The sequence below is a fragment of the Notamacropus eugenii genome, chromosome 1, assembly GCF_028372415.1.
Source record: "Notamacropus eugenii isolate mMacEug1 chromosome 1, mMacEug1.pri_v2, whole genome shotgun sequence".
Lineage (NCBI taxonomy): Eukaryota > Metazoa > Chordata > Mammalia > Diprotodontia > Macropodidae > Notamacropus > Notamacropus eugenii.
This window is the reverse complement of record NC_092872.1, coordinates 593,546,903-593,574,310: the sequence shown is the minus strand read 5'-3', so window position 1 is coordinate 593,574,310 and position 27,408 is coordinate 593,546,903. Positions and strand designations below refer to the sequence as shown.

The 27,408-nt window shown below is 37.8% G+C and overlaps 1 protein-coding gene across 4 annotated transcripts in view; it reads right to left on the bottom strand.

Moving 5' to 3' along the window:
* The window catches only part of DTD1 (D-aminoacyl-tRNA deacylase 1), a 221,091-nt gene that overhangs the window by 90,761 nt on the left and 102,922 nt on the right, over window positions 1–27,408 (bottom strand). The window contains exon 5 of one of the 4 annotated variants that reach the window (XM_072634547.1): window positions 10,420–10,505. The exons of 2 other annotated variants lie outside the window; for them this stretch is intronic. In XM_072634547.1, the coding sequence (XP_072490648.1) occupies window positions 10,420–10,505 (86 nt within the window). Of the gene's footprint in view, window positions 1–10,419; window positions 10,506–19,664; window positions 19,764–27,408 lie in introns of those variants that run through there. One more of the 4 variants, XM_072634549.1, reaches the window with a different exon arrangement.

The window sequence follows — 27,408 nt, the reverse complement described above, 5'->3', positions numbered from 1 at the left end:
CCTATTATATCATCCCCTTCTGACCTCTAACTAGCTACACCTGCTACTAGTTATGCTGACCTACAAAATTAAAATTAAAGGGTTTTTTCTCCCAGAATTTGTTATAAATACAATCTGAGAGAAGTTCTCTCCAACTATACCCATCATTCAAGCAAGCATATTCCCTAGTAAATATTGTAATCCAAATCATGCTTATATGTGAGAGCAAAAGGATTATTTAATGTTCACAATGAAAGAAGAACAATCACTAAATTAATAGTGATATTTCAGTTATTAGGAATAGAGGAGTAGGATTCCAAGTTAACGATGTTTCTTAATGTTTTAATTTTTCCCATTTTTAGAAACATAAAGAGATTAAATATTTACCTACCATGACAAAAGCAAAATAAATATATGTGTGTGTGTGTGTGTGTGTGTGTGTGTGTATGTATAAAGAGAGAAAGAGACAAACACAAATAAAAGGAACATGGAACATTGAACTTAAAGAGTCATCATTCATAGAATTAGAATGCTTTTCATTAGAAAGGACCATAGGAAGTCACCTAATTCTGTAAATTATCCTGACAGGTATCCTCTTGAGGAATTCACTACCTCATGAAGCAGCACATTCAAATTTTGGACAGAAATCTGACTGATTATATGTCACGAGTGGAGGGTCATTAGTCACAGTTTGGTCCAACCACAGTAGCAACCTTTTTGATCACATACCTTGATTAGTTACAAAAAAAAAAAAAAAAAAACTGAGCCCCCCCCATTATCTGTATATCCATTTATAAATACATATACACACACATATACAAATATAGTTACACTAATATGTTATGTACATTATAAGATATCTACAACACAAAAATTAAGATAAATAAAAGAATTTTTAAACTTTTTAAAATTTTATTTATTAGCAATACAAATAAAATTTATTTATTGCAATGCAATCACAAATTAGCAATCCTGTGAACATAACTGAATGTGCTTCATTATTTTTTGGAAATCCCTGTGTAGGTCCTCAAGAATGGTCACATTTGCAAACAACTGTTAGCTAGTAATTAGTTATTCAGTTAATTAGAACAATGTGCTAGATAAGCAGATGAATTTTTTATGATGCTTTTTATTAGAAAATACACAACATAACAATTATAGGTCATAAAAGTCAGCAAGCATAACAGCTTTCAAGGAGTCCTACTTCTCTGCGTATAGGTATGGACCATACACAATGCAAAAGCAACAAGCATAAGTGAATTCTGATTTCAACTTGGCCTTCCATATTAATCTTTCTTTACATGGTTCTGCTTAATGAATTACGTATATTTATTGTTCACATTTGGACATTTTAGTTGTATTTTATATACCTATGAAGAACAGCAAAAAAAAGCCAACTTGGCTAGACCATAGAGAGCAGGAAGGGGAGTAATGTGGGCTTGAATAAAGAGTTGGGCATGTGATAAAAGGTTTTAAATTACAAACAAGGACTGAATATTTGATTCTAGAGATAATTATGAGCCACTAGACTTTAATGAGTATGCGGCATACGCAGACTATACTTTAGGAAAATCACAGCATTTTAATGCGGTAGTGCAGCTAGGAGATGACAGGGGCCTGTACTAGGATGGTCATAGCATGAATGGAGAGAAGGCATGTGTATGTGAGAGATTTTGTGACTACAGAAATAAGATTTGACAACAGACTGTATACATAGGGTGAATGTGCATAAGGAGTCAAGTATAACACCAAAATTGTAAGCCTAGTGACTAGAGGATGGTGGTGCCTTCAATAGTAACAAAAAAATTGGGAGAGGGTTTAGAAGTAAAGATAATGAGCTTTGTTTTGAATTGCCTGCCATGACATGGCATCACTATGTTTCAAAGCATTCAGTACATAAACAATTTATATATCCTATATTCATTTATCAAAGAACAATACCTATTAATTGGTAAGTTGATGTGTAAGACAGCTTCACAAAGCTAAGTCTTCATATACTACTCTCAATCCCAGAAAGTCTTAAGAGCCTCCCCCAAGGAACTCAAGAGGCTAATGAAAATGTTACTATTCTACATACTATCTTGATATCAAGCCTAACATCTTAAATAGGCCTATGAAAACATTAATTGACATGACCAAGGACCAAAGTACACTGTATACATCCTGGTCAATGACTTCTCAAACTTACTTACCTGAAATGGATCTCCACTAAAATAAATAATTCCTAAGACTTCTTGATTGAGGCAGGGAGGGGGGAATGGGGAAGTTGGGGGGGAGGATGTTAAGACCCAGAACAAAGTAGACACTTCAAAACAAAAACCCAGGAAAGTGGAAAAAAATATAAAAGGTACATATATTTGAACAATTAGAAGGATTCTGTGACCAAAAAAACATGTTAATAGGGGAGAAGTAAACAACTCAAAACCGTAATTTCTTCAAGAATATTAAATAAGACAAGAAGCAGGCTTGTCCATGATTTTGATCTGTTTTGATGGTCTTAGCAGAAGAAGGAAAAGGAAGGGTTGATGACAATCCTAGTGAGAAAAGGAGAACTAAAAAATGAAAAGGGTGCATGAGATAAAAAGTATGCAAATATGGAAAGAAGGTGAGGGAAACTGGTATCCTAGGTACTTTACCTCTAGACTCACATTTCCAACTGCCTACTAGACATCTCAAACTGGATGTGCACTTGACATTACAAACTCAACACATCCATAATTGAACTCATTATCTTCCCCAAAAGTCCTTCCCTCTTCCTAATTTTCATATTACTGATGAGGGCAGTGCAGGAGTCAGGAGGATCTGAGTTCAAATCTCACCTCAGACACTTGACACTCACTAGCTGTGTGACCTTGGGCAGGTCACTGAACCCCAATTGCCTCATCCTGGGTCATCTCCAGTCATCCTGATGAACATCTGGTCACTGGATTCAGATGGCTCTGGAGGAGAAGTGAGACTAGTGACCTGCACAGTCCTCCCTCACTCAAAACAAAGTCAAGTGCCAAGTCATGTCATCATTTCTCTGATGGCATGGTCTTCTTCGGCAACAAAGGACAAACACACACAAATAGTATCTATCCAAAGCCATGAACAATGAAACAATAAGAAAAAAAAATCATGAGTAAAGCAATGATGCCTATTATTGCTACTACTATTAAATAGCGTACAAAAATAACAGCTATAGCAATAAGATAAGAAAAACTGAAGGAATACAGGCAAAGAAAAAACAAAACTACCACGTTTTATAAATAAAATGATGATCTAGAGAATTTTAAAGACTCTACTAAAATATTAACTGGAACAATAAACAAGTATCTGTATTTCTGATAATCAACAAAACTCAGCAGGAAGAGATTTTTTAAAAAAGGAAATTCCAATCAAAATAATTGCAAAATGCATAAGGGGGAATCTATCTGCTAGCTATAGTGACTAGCTGCAAATTGTTAGCTGTGTGGCCTGTCTACTTCAGTTTCTTCATCTGTAAAATGGGAATGATAATAGCATCTACTTCCTAGAGATAAGAAATAATATTTATAAATCACTATACAAACCACAAAAAACATCACATAATTCAAGCTGTTATTACTATTGCTATTATTATCATCAAGACACACATAGGAACTATATGAATGCAATTATAAAACCTTCTGTACAGCGATAAAAGACAGACCTAAATAACTGGAAGAAGCAGCTAGGTGACTCAGTAGATGGAGCACTGGGCCTGTACTGAGTTCAAATTTGAGTTACTAGCTGTATGACCCTGGGCAAGTCACTTTACCTCTATTTGCATTAATCCACTGGAGAAGGAAGCAAACCCCTCCAATATGTTCATCATGGAAAATCCAAATGGAGCCATGAAGACTCCGATACAACTGAAAATAACTGAACAAAAACAAAAGCACAAAGAACTGGGGAAATACTTACTGCTCATGGGTAGGTTGTGCCAACAAAATAAAAATGACAATAGTACCTAAATTAACTTACTTATTTAATGCCATGTAAATCAAACTATCAAACTATTTTATAGAGATAGAAATAATAATAACAAAATTCAATCAAAAGGGTAAGACTCTCAAGAGAAATTTTTTTAATGGAAAGGGGGCATTGGCAACACGATATCTCAAACTATGCCACAAAGCAATAAGCATAAAAATGATTTGGTACTACTTAGGAGGTTGGGGAAGTGGGGAAAGGAAAGGGTGAAGGAATAAACATTTATGCAGTACCTAATATATGCCAGGAACTGTGCTAAGTGCTGTTTTACATATATGATATCATTAGATTATCACAACAAATGCTGGAAGGGAGATGTTAATGAATCATCCCTATTTTATAGCTGAGGTAACTAAAGCAAACAGAAGTTAAAAGACCTACCCCGGATAACACAACTAGTGTCTGAGGATGGATTTAAGCTCAAGTAGTGAAACAGACTAAGTATATAACAATTCAGAAAGAAATAAACCCAAAAGCCTAGTGTTAGATAAATCCAAAGATCCCAGTCATGGAGTAAAGATGCACTATTTGACAAAAATTGCTAGGAAAACTCAAAAGCAAACTGGCAGAAATTAGGTTTAAACCTACATCTTACTCCAAATACCATGATAAACTCTAAATGAAATATGACTTAAACATAAAAGGTGACATTATAAACAAATTAGAGGATCAAAGAAGAAAATACCTTATGCATGACCGAATAAGAGTGGATCATGATGGGGTTCAGCCTCTGGGAGACTCCTTGAGCTCCCCTTGAATCTTCCCTCTTAATCTGTCCTTGCTTACTCAAACCTAAGGTTCCCATTTGTTCTGGCAGTCTCTAGAAGCCCATGCGTTTTTCATTAACCTTCTGTTCAGGTCCCTGTTGCATCCCCCACCCTTGATCCCATCAAAATCCCATTCCCCAGGCTGCTGACCACACCCATCAAGATCTGTATTCATTCCCATACTTCCCCTATCAAGATCTCTGGATTGCTCCACCTGCTTCCCACCCAAACCCTCCATTGTCTGATATCTCCTGATAGTTTCCGGCCTTGGACCCTCCTCGGATTCCCTCCATGGACTTCTCCTCAGGACCCTCCCTAGACCTCTCCTCCCATCACCCTGGAGTGCCAGACCATGCCCCCAGATCCCTTCTATAGTCTCCTCTGTATTTAGTCCCATCTCGTCTCCATGAAGGCGCTCAGATTCAATCCAGCTCAGACTCAGTCTAGCTGAGATTCTATCTGGTCTGCTTGTGAATACAAGCGATACAAATGCTTAGGCTCCTTAAGAGCCAACCCCATTTAGTGAATCTTTAATAAACTTTGTTTTCTTTGGCTTTAATAAAGCTTGAGTCGAATTCATTTGAGCACTACCCGGACTGTCGGTATTTTGGGGTCCCTATCACCCCTAAACCTCGTCAGATCACAGAAGATAAATTTTGATTATGTGAATTATAGACTGATTCAGCCATTCTGAAAAGCAATTTAGAATTAAGTCCCAAAAGCTGCTAAATTGCTAAGTTTAATTCGACAATACCACTATTAAGTCCTATAACCTAAACAAATCAAAGAGGAAACAGAAACAGATCCAGAAGTTAAAAAAAAATTTATAGGTCCTCTTTTTATGGAGCAGAGAGCTAGAAACTAAACTTATGCAGAATAATCAGGAGATAAACTTACACATTATTATAATAACAACATTGCAAGGAAAAACAATTTTTAAAGCCTTAAGAACTTTGGACAATGCAATGACCCCATGATTCTACAGCAAGGAGGATGGAAGTTTGGTGTCCATCTCTTGACAGAAAAGTGATGAACCTAACGCGTAGAATACATTTTTCATATACAACTTACAGGGGATTTTTTGCTTGATTATATATTTGTCACTAGGGGTTTGTTTTTTCTTTTCCTTTATTCCAAAGGGTGGAAATGAAGAGTCCCCCTTTTACCTTACGCTTCCTCATTTGACAATACAGTTCCCCTTTATATACTGTCTTTTCCCCATTAGAATGTAATCTCCTTGAAGTTGTGGGAGATGGCCTATAGTGTAGTTTTCCTCAGTTGAAGACTAGAAGGACTTTCCCCTTTTGCTAAGTTTGTACACTCCATGTTAAGTCTCAGTAGCCCCTGGTAAGTTTCCATTTCCCAAAATCCATGTCAGCCTGGGTGGTGATCTTTCCTACTTCTTGGTACATGTATGCTTTCTACCCCCACCCCCCCAAATATGGACATAATTGTTTAGGAAACAGATAAGGAGGGGAGGTAGGGAGGTAATTAACTGGGAAAGGCCAATTGCCCTATGTGAATGCCTGGGTCACTAGGGAAAGTCCAGGGGCTTTCCTTTTGGGGGGTTCAGATTCCATCCCCAACATACATACATACATACATACATACATACACACACGTGTGAATAGAAATGACAGAATTTCAGTCATCAGTTACAGGCTATAGGAAAATGTTTCTGAGGGCCCCAGGTCAAAAGGACACTCTTCAAATCACAGATTAGTGAATTTCCCAAGGCTACTGGGTATTGAAATCCTCCAGTTTTAAGCCTTTTTTAATGGTCTTTATAAAATTTAAAAGGCCTCCTTTGAAATATACAATTGGCAGAGACCAATTCACACTAGCCCCTAAAACAACCTTGTGCTGCTTTTCAAAACTGGTCTTACTCAAGTTTGATATTTTACATTACTGACATTGTTGGGTGATAATGATGGGGTACAGACTCTGGGAACCTCCTCGAGCTCTCCTTGAATCTTCCCGATTAATCTGGCTTTTCATACCTAAATCTGTTACCCTTAACCTAGCCAGGCCCTCCATTATCTCTTACTTCAGAATAGCCCCACCTGTTTCCCACCTCAGCCCTTCATTATCAGATATCTTCTGATTGCCTCCAGTTGTTTACCACTCTAGATCAGTCACCCCAGTCCCTTCAAGACCACGAGGTCACCTCTAGATTTTCCAGGTCTTTCCATATATAAACCCCCTCTTGCCTCCATGAAGATTCTCAGATTCAATCCAGCTCTGATTCTATCTAGCTGAGATTCTATCTGTCCTACTTGTCAATATAAGCTTCACAAATGGTTAGGCTTCTTAAGAGTCAACCCAATATAGTGAATCTTTAACAAAACTTTCTTTTTTTACGTTGCCTGAAAGAAGGCTTGGGTCAAATCCATTTGGTAGGACCCAGAATTTCCATATTATGGGGTCCTGAGCACCCCAGATCTCAACATTATGGTTTCCTGACCTCAACAATAATAAACCATCCTAGCTACACTAAAATTCATGTTGTGTTATTGTATGCATATTGTATGCATATTGTATGCATGTTATTGTATGGTTATTTTTTTGAAATGCTACATTAAATAAAGTGTTATTTCATAATCTCTTTTTTTAACTTTAGCTAAAGCAACATTTTTGGATGGAGCTTCAATGTTTTCTGTTCTTTCTCTAGGACTGAGGCTTCATTTCTGAACTCTAAACTTGAAGTATGTCATCTTTTCCTAATAAAATAAATACACTATTTATGGATCACATAAAATTCCTATCGCAGTAAACTTGATTGATAAGTGCAATCTAGGCAATTAATGAAAGCTCTGGTTGATGAAACCTTGTTGTAAAATATGTCTTGGAAAAGTCTCATTGCACTGATTTTTTTTTTTTGCATAATAATGCTCAAAATAATCATGTATCCTTGTCCATGAGTCAGATTTTAAGAGGATGTGGTTGCCTGCTTAAAAGTAATGACGGTATCCCTAGCTGCTAGACAAACTACCAAAACAGAAAAGTCTTATATCTTTATTCTGAGAATATCACATGTGAGTATAGCTCATTACTTTAATCGAACCCTAGAAGAAAATCCCTTAATACTCCCTTAATCACTCACTTGCAGAGACCAAATAATGATTCAGGATAATTAGTAAATATTGCTTAAGTCTCTTACACAGTTACCTATTGTTGTTATTTAGTCATTTTCAGTCATATCTGACTCTGTGACCCATTTTGGGGTTTTCTTGGCAGGGATACTGAGTGGTTTGCCATTTCCTTCTCCAGCTCATTTTACAGATGAGGAAACTGAGGCAAACAGGGTGAAGTGACTTGTCCAGGTTCACAGCTAGTGTCTGCAGCCGATTTTCAACTCAAATCTTCCTGACTCTAAGCCCGGCGTTCTATCCACTGCACCATGTAGGTGCTCCAATGAAAAATAGGTTTAAAAAAATTGGAAAAATAATTAATTATGTGCTGGTATCAATAACTGTCCTGGACTTTCTGAGGTAGTAATTGCTAAGGAAAAGAGAACAAAATAGGAAAACATTATGATTTAGGTTTTAATCTACTAAATATTAAAAAACAAAACAAAACAGTAAGCCACTAAGTATCTTGAAGACAGTGTCATTCATCAGTTATTAGTCAATCCCAAATTGACTGAAATTTACTTCCCCAATTGAAGGAAGATCATACAAAAGACAGTTATATGTCTGGGGGTTTTTTTTTAATGTTTTTTAAGTTTGGGGGATTTTGCCTTTTTGTTTTGTTCTTGGCATTTTTATCTCTTTCCTCTGCCTTGAGAACTACTGCTAATTGTATTTATCTCCTTATTAACAAGATAGGACACTATTACATATCCAACTTCCTCAAAAAAAAATAACCCAAGTGAACACAAAGCTCCTTTGGGAAAGATGAAGAGGAAAATTACAAGGCAGCTCATATAAAACTGACATTAGCACCAGACTAGATAGAGGATATCTGGCTTTTAGCCTATAAGATATTAGAGGCAGGCAAGGTATCTGCTTAATTAGCTTTAGAAAGAACCTAACAGAGCAGCAGGAACAGAGAGGCACTTAATAGGTACTTTTCATAATGATGACCCAACAACTTTATCCACAGCAACTGTTGTCAATCCAACTGGATTTAGGGGAAATAAAAAGTAAGTTAATCATCTTGGGACAATTTGAAAAGTTGAGTTAGCTTTAAAATAGCACCTACCTTTATCATATGTAGAGAAATAGACACAACTGATTAGATAAGCCATATTTCAAGGATGATAGGGTTTGTTAAACCTTTTCATTAGTTAGTAAGAACAAATCTAAATCTTTCCACTAGCATTGAATATGAGACAGAACTTAATAACCACTTTCATTCAGATCTTTAGGTTTACTTAGCAGTTTGAGGAGTTAAAGGAGATTGCTAAAGGCTTCAAGAGCAGTTCTTACTACTAGAGAATTTTCCCTCACATAAAGGAAGGCCTTAAAGCAAAGAGCGGACAAGCACAAGGAAGAAGTAACAAGGAAAAGATACAACTGAGAGATAACCAACATTTCCCATCAGCAGCAACCTGGGAGCCTATGTATAATTTCAAGTGTTGTACTGGCTAAATAAAATTGACAGCCTTCAAATGTATCATTTTGGTTGTATCCTTTACAGGACCCTGGTGTGAAGGTCCTGGTTGACACCACAGAGGATGAGGTTCAGACATCATCTGACCCCATAATCTTGGGAGTTCTGATCTACAATAGGGCTAAAGCTAAATTAGATGTCTTCGCTTAGTCTGATTTGTCTGCGTTCATCCTTCCTTTTTGAAGAAGACCATGACATCAGAGAAATGATGACATGACTTGCATTTGACTTTGTTTTGAGTGAGGGAGGGCTGTGAAAGGTCACCAGTCTCACTTTTCCCTCCTGAGTCATCTGGATCCAGTGACCAGATATTCATTAGGATGACTGGATAAGGCCCAGGATGCAAGGGGAGATCTTGGCCTATTCAGGTACTCACTTAAGAATGGGACCAATATGCTGAGCCCCCTGAAGCAAGGAGCTACAAGGTTGCCTAAAGAAGGGTGACCAGCCTAAGTAGGAAATGGAACAAGTCAAAGATTCTGTGCCAATCAGCAGTAGGATCAAGACTATGGATATCCACTGCACTTCTAACCTGGACAAGATTAAGGACATATAGTCTCCAGGAATAGGGAGGGAGGGAGAGAGGGAGAAGAGTACATAATAGGTATGCAGGTGTGTAAGCAGAGCTCAAATGAGATATGTACAGCACTTTGCAAAACTTAAAACACTATATAAATGCTTGCTATCATTATTATTATAGATAATTTTTAGCATATTGTTTTCAGCCATGTTGACAAATGCTTTCAGTGAGGATGAACACAGTATCAAGGTCAACTACTGTACTGATGGTAAGTTCTTCAATTTGAAAAGGTTACAAGCCAAGACCAAAGTGGAGGAAGTGTTGGTGCATGATTTTCTGTTTGCAGATGATTGTGCACTCAACGCAGCCTCTGAAGCTGAGATGCAGCAAAATATGGATCAATTCTCTGCTGCCTGTACTCATTTTGGCCTAATAATTAACACCAAGAAAACATAGGTGCTCCATCAGCCACCACCACACCCTTCATATGTGGAACCATCGGTTACAAGTGGAAAAGTTTTAAATGCTGTGAATAAGTTCACTTACCTTGGTAGTGTACTTTCCAGGGATGTATACATTGACAATGAGGTTGATGCACGCATTGCCAGAGCTAGCTCAGTGTTTGGGAGGCTCTGAAGAAAGGTTTGGGAGAGAAGAGGTATTAGACTGACTACCAAATTGAAGGTCTACAGAGCCGTTGTGTTGACCTCATTGCTATATGCTTGTGAAACATGGACAGTCTACCAGCACCATGCCAGGAAACTGAATCATTTCCATTTGAACTGTCCTAGGAAGATTCTGAGGATCACCTGACAGGATAAGGTACCAGACACTGAAGTCCTTGCTCAAAGTGAACTGTCAAGTATTCAAACTATGCTTCACAGAGCACCACTCCAATGGGCTAGCCACACTGTTTGAATGCAAAATGTATGCTTGCCAAAAAGACTATTTTATGGAGAACTTACATGGGGGAGGCGATCACATAGTGGCCAGAAGAAATGATACTCTCAAGTTCTCTCTCAAGAACTTTGAATTTGACTATGCAATATGGGAAACACTGGCACAGGACCAGTCAGTATGGCGTGCCCACGTAAGAAAAGGTGCTGTGCTCTTTGAGCAAAGCAGAAGTGAGACAGCACAAAATAAACGCAAGATGTGCAAATTTGGGATATCCACCCCAAATATTCATATGGACTATCTGTGCCCAAACTGTAGTAGAGCATTCTGAGCTTGTAGTGGTCTGATCAGCCACAGTCAGACGCACTGAAATTTTACTTTATCATGGTGATGTCATTTTGGTCCTCTTCAAAGACGAAGCACAACAACCAGATGATAAATGAATAGATATAGATAAATGGGCAAATAAATTGGTGAATAAGTGAAATGAGCTAGCACCAACTCTATAGTCTTAAAAAAAAACAAAACACAGAACAGACTATCCCCTTCACATCCAAAGATAAAGCTAATGATTCATGGGTCAATGGGCAATATGCCGTTTCAGTCATTCCCCCTGTATATACTGGTGATGGATTTATGCTACTCCATTCACAATCTCTACCCTTGTATCTTTCATGAACAAGGCTGTGTGTTTTCTAGACAGCTGGGCAGGGTTAAAGGCACTCCTGGAGTATATGGAATAAAGAAAATTTAACTATTTCAAATGATGATAACACTTTCAATTTCATGAGCAACAGAGGTATTAATGTAATACACATTACATTAATAGGGCACTTTTACTGTGCTAACCAGCCAAACCTATAAAACATATAGGGTCTATCAGTGCTATTAATTACAGATAATCACATATGAAAATATATGTTTCTTAATTCAACTTTTTAAAAAAATCTGTTACCTCATTGTAATACCACTTCCCATCACAAACAACAACCTCTCCTTCCATTAGGAAACAGAGAGTCTTCATGATTGCCACAGTAAATATAAATTCATCACACATAGTGACCAACATTCACATGATGAAATTCTACAAAATTAAGTTAATTCACCAAACCCATACACCAAGCCTCTCCAGTTGGCAGGTCCTCCCAAATCGTATTACTTCTCTACAGCCCTCCAGAATCCAAGGTCAACTTCATGCCATGATGAAGCACAGGGGATGGGGAAGAGAACAGAGGATACACCCACCATGCCTCATAATAATGCAGTACTTTAAGTATCAGTGATTTCCTCAAAAAAAGGTACTCCTCCTTACCTAAATAGATGCTTTAATGAGTTGCTATAGCACACCCCAAAATAAATCAGTATTTGGTGGCCCAAACTTCTACTGATAGACTGCATCATGAGGAAAATTCATACCTCTCAAATTCTGTCTGCTTTATTTCTAGTAAGAGACAGACTGGTCATTCTTAATGGCCCTACCCATTTATCATATTAAAATTATATACTACTGCCTGAGACAGGAAAAAGCATTTAAATAAAATTCTTCTCCTTCCTGCTTGGTCCCCTTTCCTAGCCATTTAATATGACTAAGATTAAATTCAGGTGAGTCAAAATATTTTTTTCTTGCTACACATTTCTCATATTTTAGTTCCAATAAAATAAAAAAATTTCAATAACCCATATTTTGGACTTTTACCAGGCAAGATCAGAAGGTCACAAAGCATTTTAAACAACAAAAAATATGGACAATAAGTCATTTGGAATTACTGTCATAAGACCTCCAATATAAAATTAAACATGAGGCAAACACATTAAAAATCCATCATTTAGCCAGCATAACACTTGAAACTACACACATACTCATGTAGTACCTGTGTTCTCTCTTATTATAGTATTTGTTATATTTGTTTAGAGTCAAGTATTCTGACATTTGCTCGTGAAGTCCTCTCAAAGAGAAAATGTCTTAAACTTTTGTTACTCTGGATATATTTTTAAATCATGTGAGTTAACTACCAATCACACTGCTTTAAGGAGTTTGCAATTTATGCTGCATCCTTTCTATTTTCTCAATCCTGTTTTTGGAAAAATTTTCTTCTTGCTGTAAAATATTAATAATGTTTCAGGTGTATTCAGGTTTTAAAAAACCGCAAACAGCCACTAGATTTCAAGGTATTCTAGGATTCCAAGTAAAATAAAATTATTACTGCTGATAATATTTTAATAGAGACAGAATTTTCTATACATTTTTTATAGTATTTAATTGGTAATTCCACTGAAAAATCAAGCAGAAATCACAAAAATGAAGGAAAAAATGCTACTGATATGAACTGCTACAGTGATTTAAGAATTTATCATTCTCTTGATGGAAAATTGTAGAAATTATAAGGATTTTTTTACCTCAACAATTTGAGATGGAGAGGAAGACAATTTCTGTATTAAGCTGTCAACTTTATTTTAAGTCTATGATTCTGTGACAGAACATCAAGATATTTCAAAGTTTTGTCACTTCTGGCCATTCAAGACAGAAAATGAAGGAATCAAGGATATTTTGAATTGGGAATTATAAACTTGGAAAATTTCTAAATGGTAGTTTTTAATTTTTAAAACGGACACATTTAAACAGGTTGTAAAAGGGGGAAAAAAGGAAGTTGTATGACAGAGTTTTTTGACTACAGACCTCTTGTGACAAAAAAAATTTGAGTAAACACTCCTAATATATGTATATTTACTTAATACATTATATACACGTACTATTGTGCTAATAATAACCTAAAACACACAAAATATATGAATTTTTTAAAGATGAGATAAAAATGAAATATTTGATCACAAGACAATAGGAAGCCACTAGAGTTAGAGTGGGGAAATGATGCAGAACTGTCTTTAGGAAAATTACTTTAGACATGAGTAGTGTGTGTGTGTGTGTGTGTGTGTGTGTGTGTGTGTGTGTGTGTGTGTATTGCCAATATATACATGAGTCTATATATTGGATGGGGAGAGACAAGACAAGGAGACCAATGAGGAAGCTACTGCTGTAGTACAAGTGAGAGATGATAAGGCCCTGAATTAAAGTAAGGTACAACTAACTGGGTGAGGAGAGAAGGGAACAGATGAGAGAAATGTTATGGAGAAAGAAATGACAAGATTTGGCAAATTATTGGATATGTGGGGGAATAGTCAAAAATAATGTCAAGGTTGAGAACCTGAGCAACTAGAAAAATGTTGGCACACAACAGAAATATCGAGAAGTTCAAAAGGGGGATAGGTTTGGGGAGAAAGTTGATGAACCCAATATAAAAATATATACAAAATAAAATTTAAGAGAATGAGATAAAAATGAAAAAATGCATAGTATCTTTAAATAATTATTTTATTTATTAATGTTTTGATTAAGAGAAATGTGACTAAATATACTTACTTTAAAAAAACTCTTGGTTTAACAACTTGTAGAACAATTTGGAGGTCAGTCTGGTTGTAAGTTGTTTATTTTGATACTCAGTTTAAATAGTATTTTAAAAATATGGGTTTCTAAGAGGTCAGTCAATAAGTAAACATTTATTAAGTGCCTACTCTGTGTCAAGAAGGGGAAATTTGGTGAAGAACTGGATAGAGTGCTGGCCCCGCAGTCAGGAGAACCTAAGTTCAAATCTGGTCTCAGAAACTTACTAATTGTGTGCCCCTTAACTCTGTTGGCCCCAGTTTCTCATCTGTATCTTTGCCATTAAAACCCCAAATGGAGATTATGATGAGGTGGACACAACTAATTGACTAAACAATAAAAATGGATGAGGTACTGCCTTAAGCATAGGAGATACAAACTGAGACAACAGATTGAGTTGATTAAGAGAGCTTTGTCATTTACTGAAGTCAGTTTAGCTCATTGTTGTTCTGTTTAATTCTGGGCACAAATCATTTCTACTTGTATTGACTGTCCCAGATATACTGGGGCAGGTACATGCCGACGGACAATAGCCATCTCCTCATAATACTGCCTCCACTCCAGCCACCATCTTCATTTCCCCCATCACTACAACCCTGGACTCCACCCTTTGGTAGCCTGACTTAGGCAAAGTTCCTTATCTTGCTAGGAACTTTATCCGTATGGTATTTGCCAACCATCTGTCTCATCACCATGCTGCTTATACTCTGTTCATCCACATCTCCTTCCTCCACCATCATAGTACATATTTGATACTTAATAAATATTGTATCCATATAATTGAATGTCACAATCTGGGTAATATTCTTTATCTGATCTGTATTAGATAGCTAAAGCAAATTTATTTGAATACTAAAGCATTTCTTTCAGAAAGTTCTATAATTCTTGATACAACCAGTATGTCATCTGTAAAAAGAAACATGCGGAGACTATCACAATCCACAGGTAATACACCTCTTCAATTTGAATTCTATGCTAAATCGCCTCCATTACAACAGTAAAACCTTTTGGTGAGTATATTATCTCCATTTTATGTGTTGCCTGATGTTTATGAGCAGAAGGTTACTTAAGATGCTTCTTTCTGTCCCCACAGCTTTTAAGGAATCTTGAATGCCTTCAAAGGATGGATGGCAGATACTTTGTTGGAAAAGTACCTTTAAGATGGCATTTTGCCCTACTATGTCAAGTGATTTTTTTTTCAAAACCAACAAATAACATGCACAGTGGGATTTTGTATTCTCTCTTGATCATCTATGAAATGGCAAAGATATAGTATATTATAGAATGTCACTTGGAAAGCGTCCCTTTTTTCCTACTAACACCCTCATGGATAATGCCCTCAATTCATGTATCAATGGTTCTTCTAAAGATCTGAAATTTTATTCCATACCTATATTATCTTTCCCTTCCTTCAAATATCTAAGGAACTGATTCCTCAGGGACTTCACAATATGTCAACTCCACCATGGATTTTTTGGATATAAAAATGGTCTAATCCAGCTGCTTTTCCTGTCTTTGTTCTTATTGGTGTCATATGTGCCACCCTCACAAAAATATCTGGGACTGTGATGTAAAGAGTCCAAGTATGGCTTTTAATTTTTTATGTACTTCTATTTGTTGTTCTTCCATTTTCATCTTTAAAGGTCTTTGGATCAAAACAACAAGCAGTAATTGTTGTTCAGTTGTGTCCAGTTCTTCCTGACCCCTTTTGGGGTTTTTGTAGCAAAGATACTGGAATAATTTGCCATTTCCTTTTCCAGCTGGTTTTACAGATGAAGAAACTGAGGCAAACAGGGTTAAATAACTTGTCCAGGTAGTAAGTGTCTGAGATCAGATTTGAACTCAAGAAGATGAAACTTTCCAATTCCAGGCCCAGCACTCAATTCACTGTACTACCTAGCTGCTCCAAGCATTACGTGCCCACTATGTGTCCAAACCAGTGCTAGCTATGGGATAATTTGATTTAGTTAGATCTCTTGCAAAGTTTTCTTTAAAACTGTTTTGCCCTCCACTTCTCTCTACTTAGTGAGGCAAATGATCCACTATCCTTTCTTCATGGATATTACAAACAAATTTATATTTTGATCCACAGTGTTGTCTCTGGCCATCTGTTTGGAAAGTCAGTCAAATGATAACTGAAAAGGCATTTTCCATCATGCTAACTACTTTTCAAAGATATCAATTTTCTTAATCTTAAATGTTTTCAAAGTATCTTCTAAGTGGGATCATTATTTGTGTAGGGAAGGGTTCTGCTTAGCTCCTCAAACATAACCTGATATTCCTAAAAGCTATCTTTTGAGTCTATATTCATATTTCTATTCATGGTGAAGGGTCCTATATGATTATCTGTGAAGTTTTTTGTATTGGGATTTTAACAAATACTATATGTAGCAGTTATGAGACAGCACAGGAGTTAAAGGAGCTGGATACGAATCTCTACTCTGATAATGACTACCTGGGGGGCTTTCAGCAAATTACTTCATCCATCTAGAGTTTCTTAATCAGCAAAATAAGAAAACTGAGCTACATAATTTCTAGGATGCCTCTGGACTCCCAATGGATTTAAACTTGAAAAGCTGACTACATCAGAGGATATAGCTTAAAAATTGAGATGTCATGCTTCCTAGTAATTTGACCTCAGGCAAGTGATTTAACCTCTCTGGGTCTCAGTCACCTCATCTGTAAAATTAGGGGGTTCAACTATATCACCTTTAAGGTCCTTTTCAGCATAACAGCTAAAATCCCTATAATCCTACCACATACACATCTTAGGAAACTCATTTCACATGACGACTGAGTCAAAAAAAAGGCCATTAGGTTATTCTGGTTCCATCTCACACACACATACACACACACACACACACACACACACACACACACACACACACACACACACACACACACACACACACACACACACACACACACACATCCTGTAAGTCATCAGAAATGAAACATGAAAATACAGTTGGGCCAAAATATTTCTTCTGAAACATCTGTTCTAACAACCAATTAACATGATGACAGAGCCTACTAAAAGTAAAACAGATGACCATTTTGGTGCTGTTTTTAATACCTTATGTAATAATAAATAGTACAAGAATAAGTTAGCCAATTTGTTTTGGCTGTACGTTTTCTATTATGAAATCCATGCTTTCAAAGTAGCACTGGGTCCAATTAGCTAGGAAAAAAAAAAATCAAACTTTTCTAGTTGATCAGGAAAAGACCTTGAGACATAACCAGAAAAAGGTCATTCACCCAAATTTGCCTTCATTCAGCAAGAAAATTACATAAAATCCTTTGTACAAGCTCATATTCTAGCTCATGCTCCAATTTTTAAAATTCCTTCAATGTCTTTATCATTAAATAAACCAAGAGATAAAGAGAATAAAACAATGACTATACAGAAAATGAACAAAAAAGCCTCTGGAAAATGAGTACAGAAAAGGTAACATAGATAGTCCCATTCCACAAAGAATGAAATGTAAAAAATGACAGTTCTTTCTTCTCTTGTCCTTTCCTCTATTTCCAGCAGTGGAAAACCTTACAAAATTTGAAGATCGAAGTGAAATTCAAAAAAAGGAGAAAGCATTGTCTAGTTGCATAGGTTTCCAAAGTGGGCAATACCACCATCCAGGGAGTGCTGGAATGATGGGGCAGTAGTAGCCTTGAGTGCAACTGGGGGGTTGTTAAATAAAAAGGGGAGCACTGAGTAAATTTTTACTTTGAAAAGGGGTCAGTAGGCCAAAAAAGTTCAGGAACCTTTGGTAAAGCAATAGCAAAAACAAGTTCTCTCATCTGTATCTCACTGGGGTATTCAATCATGCCCATACAGTTATAACACCTCCAGAAAAGTATATGATAACTAAATCAACACAGCTGGGTTACAACCAGTATGTATAAGCCAAAGCAATAAATCAATCAATAAACATTTATTAAGGTAGCAGGTTATGTGAAGCATAGTAGGCTACATGCTAGGCCCTGGGCTAAGCATATATACACACACATACAGATTTATACAGAATAAATAGGAAATAATCAAGGGAAGGCACTGGAATTAAGAGGGGTTGGGGAAGGCTTCTTGTAGAAAGTGGGATTATAGTTGGGATTTCAAAGAAGCCAGAGAGGTCAGTAGGTAAAGTGGAGAAAGGAAAGCATTCTAGGTATGAGGGACAGTCAAAGAAAATGCCGAGAGCTAAGTATCTTTGGAACAGCCAGAAGGCCAGTGTCACAGGATCAATGAGTATGTATCAAGAAGTAAGATGTAAGGTAAGAGGGGACTAGATTATGAAAATTTGTGGTATCTCTGAAGCCAAAAAAAAAAAAAAGGGGTAATCTAGTAGAAAATATCACATTATACAAAGATGGAATGAAAAAAGCCAGTAGACTTGTTAATTAAGAATTCAATGGTACTCTTAAGAGAAAAATTTCAGTTAAATAAGTAGAGACAGAAATCCAGCTATATGATGCTTAAGAAGAGTATATACTGAGAAAAAAAATCAAATAAAAACTTTTTCACAAAGTTTAGCATGAGAAAAGATGAGATGGGAGACGGATGAGAAAGGCTGATAGGTTCAAGGGAAGGTTTTTTTGTACTAAGACTGGAAATGTAGACATACTTTTAATCAATCATCAAGCATTTATTAAGAACTTACTATGCACCAGGGAAGGTGCAGAGAAGAGATTGTCTTGCAACATTCCCAGGGGGTCTCTCTCTTAGTCATTGCTGGCAAGATTCTTGCTAGGGTCCTCCTTAATAGGCTGATCCTTCACCTGGAAGATGGTCATATACCTGAGAACCAGGGTAGCTTCAGAAAGGGCTGAGGAACAGTCAAAATGGTGTTTGCTGCTCGACAACTCCAGGAGAAATGCCAGGAGCAGAACAGAGGTCTGTACATACGTCTGTAGATCTAACCAAGGCCTTTGACACTGTTAATCATGAGGGCTTATGGAAAATAATGTCAAAATTTGGTTGCCTAGAGAAGTTCATCAGTATTGTACATCATTTTCATGATGGCATGTTTGCCCAGGTTCTAGACAGTGGACAAAGTTCTTGTGCCTTCCCAGTCACCAGTGGAGTGAAACAGGGCTGTGTGCTTGCTCCCATGCTTTTTAGCATGATGTTTTCAGCCATGTTGTCAAATCCTTTCAATGAGGATGAACACAACATCAAGATCAACTGCAGAACTGATGGTAAATTCTTCAATTTGAAAGGGGTACAAGCCAAGATCAAAGTGGGGGGAGTGTTGGTGCATGATTTTCTGTTTGCAGGTGACTGTGCACTCGATGAAGCCTCTGAAGCTGAGATGCAGCAAAACATGGATCAATTCTCTGCTGCCTGTGCTCATTTTGGCCTAATAATCAACACCAAGAAAACTCAAGTGTTTCATCAACCACCACCACACCATGCATACATGGAACCATCAGTTACAGCAAATGGAGAAGTTCTGAATGCTGTGGAAAGGCTCACTTATCTTGGTAGTATACTTTCCAGGGACATACACATTGACAATGATGCACCCATGGTCAGAGCTAGCTCAGTGTTTGGGAGGCTCTGAAGAAAGGTTTGGGAGAGAAGAGGTATGAGACTGACTAACAAACTGAAGGTCTACAGAGCCACTGTGCTGATCTCATTGTTGTATGCCTGTGAAACCCGGACAGTATACTGGCGCTATGCCAGGAAACTGAATCGCTTCCATTTGAATTATCTGAAGATCATCCGGCAGGATAAGTTACCAGACGCTAAAGTCCTTATTCAAACTAAACTGCCACGCATTCAAACTATGCTTCAGAGAGCGTAACTTCGTGGGCTGGCCACGTTGTTCAAATGCAAAATGTACGCTTGCCAAAAAGACTATTTTATGGAGAACTCACATAAGGTAAGCTATCACATGGTGGCCAGAAGAAACAACACAAGGACACTCTCAAGGTCTCTCTCAAGAACTTTGGATGCGATTGTGGGACATGGAAAACCCTGGCTCAAGACCACTCAGCATGGCATGACCACATCAGAAAAGGTGCTGTACTCTATGAGCAAAGCAGAAACAGCATAAAGGAAATGTAGGATGCACAAATTTGGAATAACCACTGCAAATGTTCACAGGGACCATCTGTGCCCAATCTGTGGTAGAGCATTTTGAGCTTGTACTGGTCTGATCAGCCACAGTCTTACACACTGAAACTTCACTTTATCACGGTGATGTCATTTTGGTCCTCTTTGAGAAGGAAGGACAACAACCAACCAGCTATGCACCAGGCACTGTGTTAAGCACTGGGGATAAGAAAGAAAAAGCAAAAACAACTACTGTTTTCATTTGATCTCAATGGAGGAGAAAACTTATATAGATCAGTATATACATGCTAAAAATTGAGTAGATGGAATGTAACTTGACAAGGGAAAATATTAATGTGTAGAAGGACCATGAAAGGCCTATTAAAGGAGATGAGGCTTGAGGTGAGTCTAAAAGGAAGCCAAGGTTTCTAAGTAGAAGTGAGGAAGGAGATCATTCCAGGTATGTAAAATAGACAGTGTAAAGACACAGAGAAATAGATATGGTTTCATAGAAATCTGGAAAGTCGTGAGAGAAATTACTTTACTATTACATTAAAAACTAGTTATTAATTTGGGATCCAGGCTTTTCTCCTTTATTTTCTCATTTAAGGTCCAGTCCCTGTAAAAAGTCAAGTCTCTAAAGAACATACATAATTGATGAGACTGTTCACTCCTCAAGGTACATAAATTTTAGTCTTGGACAAGACTGCACCCAACTAGAAGAACATATTTCTGTTTGACTATAAACAGAATCCAGTCCAGGTGAGTTCTTAACTTGAGGAAAGGAGCCCCTCTCCTTGTACCCCTCTGGTAGAATTATGGGTGAGCCAGCTCATGAAGGGGAAAACCAACCAGAGTGGCCTAGATGGAGATGGATTCATCTGTTCAGATTGCTGGAGGCAACTGAGTTTCATAATCAAGCCATGTTCTCCGCAGGAGGAGCTAAAGACTTCTAGGCTTCTTCCTCATTAAATGTCCACCAATCACAGATGATTTTCACTTGTTAAGGGCATTACCTTTCAAAAATTATTTAAAGCTTTCAAGTTCTCCATGTTTTTGATCTTAGGTTACTGAAACTATTAACCATCAATTTATGATTATTCACTAATCTAACTAATAATTAAGTACCCAGAAACTCAGTTCTCAGGTTTTTTCATTCATCACATTTGTATGAATTATTGCTGAGTAAAGCAAGCAGAACCAGAACAATTTATACTGTAACAAACAGTAATAACAAAAATTTTGAAAGACAAGAACACTGATCAATGCACTGACAAATCCCACTTAGAGAGGACAGATGATGAAGCATGCTATCCACCTTGTAACAGACAGGTACAGAATGAAACATATTTTTTAGAGATGGCTAATATGGAAATTTTATTTTGCCTGATTATGACTGTTAGAAGTTCCCACTCCCCCCGTCGTATTGTTAATGTATTTTTAATGGAATTAATGCATTTTAATGGAATAAGATCTTTTCCATCCATTAATAGGCCTATGTGATCCGCTTAAGTCACATGTAAGCCTAAATGACTTGAGTTTGAGTCACAAGAAGCCTGTGGTAGGAGGAGCTTGTTGAATGGATGGAACAAGAAGGGGTGGCACAAGAAGGGTAGAACAGGAAGAGGCAGAGCTGGAGCACAGCTGAGAGGAAGTTGGTCAAACTAATCAGATCTGGGGGAGAGAGAAGAAGCAGGCAGCTGGCTAAGGGTGAGAAAAGGGCATTTTGCTTGAGAGTGTTTGTTTCTGGGAAGGTCTGATAATGTGTATAGATTTTTTGGTTACTATGATGGATTTGGCTTTCTAGTGTCTGAATAAATGTTTTTCTTCTGTTTTCTATATGGAGAGTCTGTTGTACTTTGTGATTTGGAATTACACCAGCATATTCATAGTCACCATCAGCATTGTGAATATCACATTGGTACTACACACCCCCCACCCCACAGGTGGTATGGGGAGGAAAAAAAATTTTTTTTGAATAGTTGGAGGAAGCATGAGAAAATTTGAAGTAATAGGGAAGAAGCCAAGAGATAGGAAAAGGCATAAGATATGAGGGGGGATGAGGGGGATGAGAATTTATATCTAAGTTAACTTGGATATCATGTAAGGTACATGGAGAGATAGCATGGTTCAAAAGAAAGCAACGGATCTGAAGTAAAGTCTGGGTTCAAACCCTAACTCTGTCACTACCTATATGATTTGGGCAAGTCATTTAGCCTCTCTGAGCCTCAGTTTCCCCATCTAAAAAATCAGTAATGTGGTAACAACAATATCCTAATGCCTCTTCCCTTTTTGTCTCTTCCTCCCCCAAGCACGTTAGACTATTTACTTATTTGAAACTGTCCTTGAGATTTAATTGGTTCAGGTCACTGACATGGTTGTCTGTGTAGACAAAGAGGAAGCCAAAAAAGACAGGAAATAAGGGACTGGAGTACCTCCCTGAGTTTTCAGACAGCATGAACAAAACTGGAAAGCTGTGCTAAACCGAATCAGTGCTTTATCATGTATGAATATCCCTTCTCTACTTTAAACATTCTTTCCCTGCTATAAGCTAAGTAAATTTCCTTTTGTTAACTATTACATAGATTAAAAGTTTCTTATTTCATTCCAATATTTTATCTGAACCACTGAGTCAGGCTCAGTCATTACAAGGCAATTGGACTTGATGGCCTCTTAAGTTTCCTTTCCACCTCTAAATCTAAGACTTACAATCCTTTCTAACTCTTAGATTCTATTAAATTCTGATAATAATGCAGATATCAGTGCAAGAGAATGACATTAAGTATATACGTCTACCTTCATTCTGCATTCTTCAGCCCTTATGAGCAAATGGCACTGTGCCTCCTCAGTAAAGGTAACTTTGGGCCCTGATGGAGTGCACTAGTTTCTACTCTAGGAAGAAAAGAATCTTTGAACTCTTAAGCTCCTGCTATTTCATGGAACACCTGCTGCTAATGAGAAGCATGCATTGATCTGACAGATACCAGCTGCTAAGAACAAAATACAAAAGGTATTGTACAATTGCTTCCTTAATGAAAAGCAGTGTCATCTGGTTGGGATAGGCCCACTTCAAGGAAACAACAAGTGGCCTGCTTTTCCTTAAAAAGCAAAAATATACTGATCCTTTTGGCCTTCTACACCACTAGAGCCAACTTTCATTTCCACATCCATTTACTGAAAATTCCTTCACACCTACTAGGAGAAATAAGGGATCTTAAGTAATCAAAAGCTCTACAGCATGGCCAAATTCTGCCAGAAACCATTTGTTTTTGCTGCCTGAACTGCCTTGGACAGTCAACCTCTTTCCTCCCCTGCCTCTCTCAAAGTCACAGCATGAAAAATCACTTGTTTCCTTCAACTCTATATTTCATTTACCAGAACGGGAAGTGTTAATGAATGTTCTTGTTGGTTTATGTCCTAAGAAAAATCCCTCCATTAAAAAAAAAAACACTCAACTTTTTTATATGAAGAAACAAAACAATCTTTAATTTACTTTTAAAGAAAGATGGGGATAAGCGGAGCCAAGATGGCAGACTAGAAAGACACACTTACACAGGGTCCTCCCCACAGCCCATAAAATACCTGTAGAGAGCGACTCTCAACAAATTTTGAAGCAGTAGAAGTGGAGAACAACAGAGTGGAGATTTGCTGCCCACAGTGACCTGAAAGGCCCACAGAAATATTGGTTGTGCCAGACACAGAGCTGAGCGCAGAGCCCAGTCCAGCCTTGGCCGCGCAGCATGGTGCGAAGAGACTCTGGGAAGAGGACACCTTGGGGGCGGAATCTCCAGTTGCAGTAGCGGGTCCTCAGATCCCTCGGCCCACAGGCACCAAAGGTCAGTGACAGGGTTTAATCAGCTGGCCAGGAAGGGAGAGGGGACTTCCCATAGCTCCAGCAGCAGGCAGCGACCACAGAGCCAGAACAGCAGCCCATGTGGAAGCTCCATTGCTGGAGCATAAAAACCCCTGTAGGCATTGAAGAACTGAGTCTTACCTCAGCCCAGGGTGGAGGCCCTGGCCAAGCTGGTCTTTGTCTCAAACTGAATGGTGGCCCTGCCCATCCAGCTTATCTGAAAATCAGCCCCCAGTGCTGACTTGGGAACTGGAGGCCTAGTGGCTGTGGAGAGGTAACTGCTAAAATTCTGGGCATAACAATCCCTCTCTGTGTCCAGACCAGGACACGCTTGATTGTGCCACCTTGGAGGAACTGAGATCTCACAGATTCCCAGAATATACTCTACTCTTGACAAAGGACCCAAAAGTCAAGTAACTGGTTGGGAAAATGCCCAAAAAAGGGAAAAAAAATAAGACCATGGAAGGTTACTTTCTTAGTGAACAGATATCTCCTTCCATCCTTTCAGATGAGGAAGAACAATGCTTACCATCAGCAAAAGACATAGAAGTCAAGGCTTCTGTATCCCAAACAACCAAAATAAATATTCAATGGGCTCAGACCATGGAAGAGCTCAAAAAGGATTGTGAAAATCAAGTAAGAGAGGTGGAGGAAAAACTGGGAAGAGAAATGAGAGAGATGCAAGAAAAGCATGAAAAGCAGGTCAATACCTTGCTAAAGGAGACCCAAAAAAATGCTGAAGAAAATAACACCTTGAAAAATAGGCTAACTCAATTGGCAAAAGAGGTTCAAAAAGCCAATGAGGAGAAGAATGCTTTCAAAAGCAGAATTAGCCAAATGGAAAAGGAGGTTCAAAAGCTCACTGAAGAAAATAGTTCTTTCAAAATTAGAATGGAACAGATGGAGGCTAATGACTTTATGAGAACCAAGAAATCACAAAACAAAACCAAAAGAATGAAAAAATGGAAGATAATGTGAAATATCTCATTGGAAAAACAAATGACCTGGAAAAGAGATCCAGGAGAGACAATTTATGGGACTACCTGAAAGCTTTGATCAAAAAAAGAGCCTAGACATCATCTTTCATGAAATTATCAAGGAAAATTGCCCTGGTATTCCAGAACCAGGGGGAAAAATAAATATTGAAAGAATCCACTGATCACCTCCTGAAAGAGATCCAAAAAGAGAAACTCTTAGGAACATTGTGGCCAAATTTCAGAGTTCCCTGGTCAAGGAGAAAATATTGCAAGCAGCTAGAAAGAAACAATTCAAGTATTGTGGAAATACAATCAGGATAACACAAGATCTAGCAGCTTCTACATTAAGGGATCGAAGGGCATGGAATAGGATATTCCAGAAGTCAAAGGAACTAGGACTAAAACCAAGAATCACCTACCCAGCAAAACTGAGTATAATACTTCAGGGGAAAAAAATGGTCTTTCAATGATACAGAGGACCTTCAAGCATTCTTGATGAAAAGACCAGAGCTGAAAAGAAAATTTGACCTTCAAACACAAGAATGAAGAGAAGCATGAAAAGATAAACAGCAAAGAAAAGTCATAAGGGACTTACTAAAGTTGAACTGTTTACATTCCTACATGGAAAGACAATATTTGTAACTCTTGAAACTTTTCAGTATCTGGGTAGTTGGTGGGATTACACACACACACACACACACACACACACACACACACAGCACAGAGTGAATTGAATAGTTTGGGATCATATCTTAAAAAAATGAAATTAAGCAGTGAGAGAGAAATATACTGGGAGGAGAAAGGGAAAAATGGAATGGGGCAAATTATCTCTCATAAAAGAGGCAAGCAAAAGACTTTTTAGTGGAGGGAAAAAGAGGGGAGGTGAGAGAAAAACATGGTTTACTCTCATCACATTCCACTAAAGGAAGGAATAAAATGCACACTCATTTTGGTATGAAAACCTATCTTACAATACAGGAAAGTGGGGGAGAAGGGGATAAGCAGGGTGGGGGGGATGATGGAAGGGAGGGCATGGGGAGGAAGGAGCAATTTGAGGTCGACACTTATGGGGAGGGACAGGATCAAAAGAGAGAACAGAAGCAATGGGAGGCAGGATAGGATGGAGGGAAATACAGTTAGTCTTACACAACACAACTATTATGGAAGTCATTTGCAAAACTACACAGATATGGCCTATCTTGAATTGCTTGCTTCCCAAAGGGAATGGGTGGGGAGGGAGGGATAAAGAGAAGTTGGAACTCAAAGTTTTAGGAACAACTGTCAAGTATTGTTCTTGCTACTAGGAAATAAGAAATACAGGTAATGGGGTATAGAAAGTTATCTGGCCCTACAGGACAAAAGAGAAGATGGCGACAAGAGAAGGGAGGGATGTTAGAAGAGAGGGCAGATTGGTGATAGGGGCAATTAGAATGCTTGGTGTTTTGGGGTGGGGGAGGGGAGAAATGGGGAGAAAATTTGGAACCCAAAATTTTGTGAAAATGAATGCTAAAAGTTAAATAAATAAATTTTTAAAGAATAAAAAAAAAAAAAAAGATGGGGAGAGGAATGGGAAACTCCCAAAAGAGGAAATTCTCTCTAGTAATGCAGGTCAGCCCATACTCTCTCACTTTTTGTCTCAGAGGATAGTCTAACTCAGTAAACTAAAAGTTTAAGTAACTTATGCAAAGTCATATAGCCATTATGTGTCAGAGGCAAAACTTGAACTCAGGTCTTCCTGGTCTAAGGTCAACTCTATATCTACTTAGCCATGCTGCCTCTCCATAAAGGAACACAAAATATAAATGTAAAAGTTCATAGCATCATAAACTAAATCCACTGTAAACAAAATCCAAAGTTTCAGCAATGGAAAGAACAATGAGGTCATCGAGTCCATCTTTCTTATTTTACAAGTAAGCAGCTAAGGCTCAAAGAACTATCAAAGGTTACACTGCCAAAAATCCCCAGTACTAAATTTTGAACCCAAGTCTTTGGACTCTAACTAAAGTGCTCTTTCCCTTTGCAGATCAAGCTTTTTTAAAGGGTAGTAAGATATGAGAGAGGACTATAACTTGAAAAATTAGCCTACAAATTAAAATTAAACATAGGTTTATCCGCCCCCCCCAAAAAAACACTTTACAGACTATGGGAACACAGAGCAACAATGAACATACTAATGGAAAAATATCAAAATTTCATGAGACAACAAACTGAACACCTGCCTCTATCCTGAGTCTGCCAAAATCCATTATCTTATTTTCTATGTGCCTTTCTATCTCCTCTATCCATGTAAAAAATCTGATCATTGACTATAAGAATG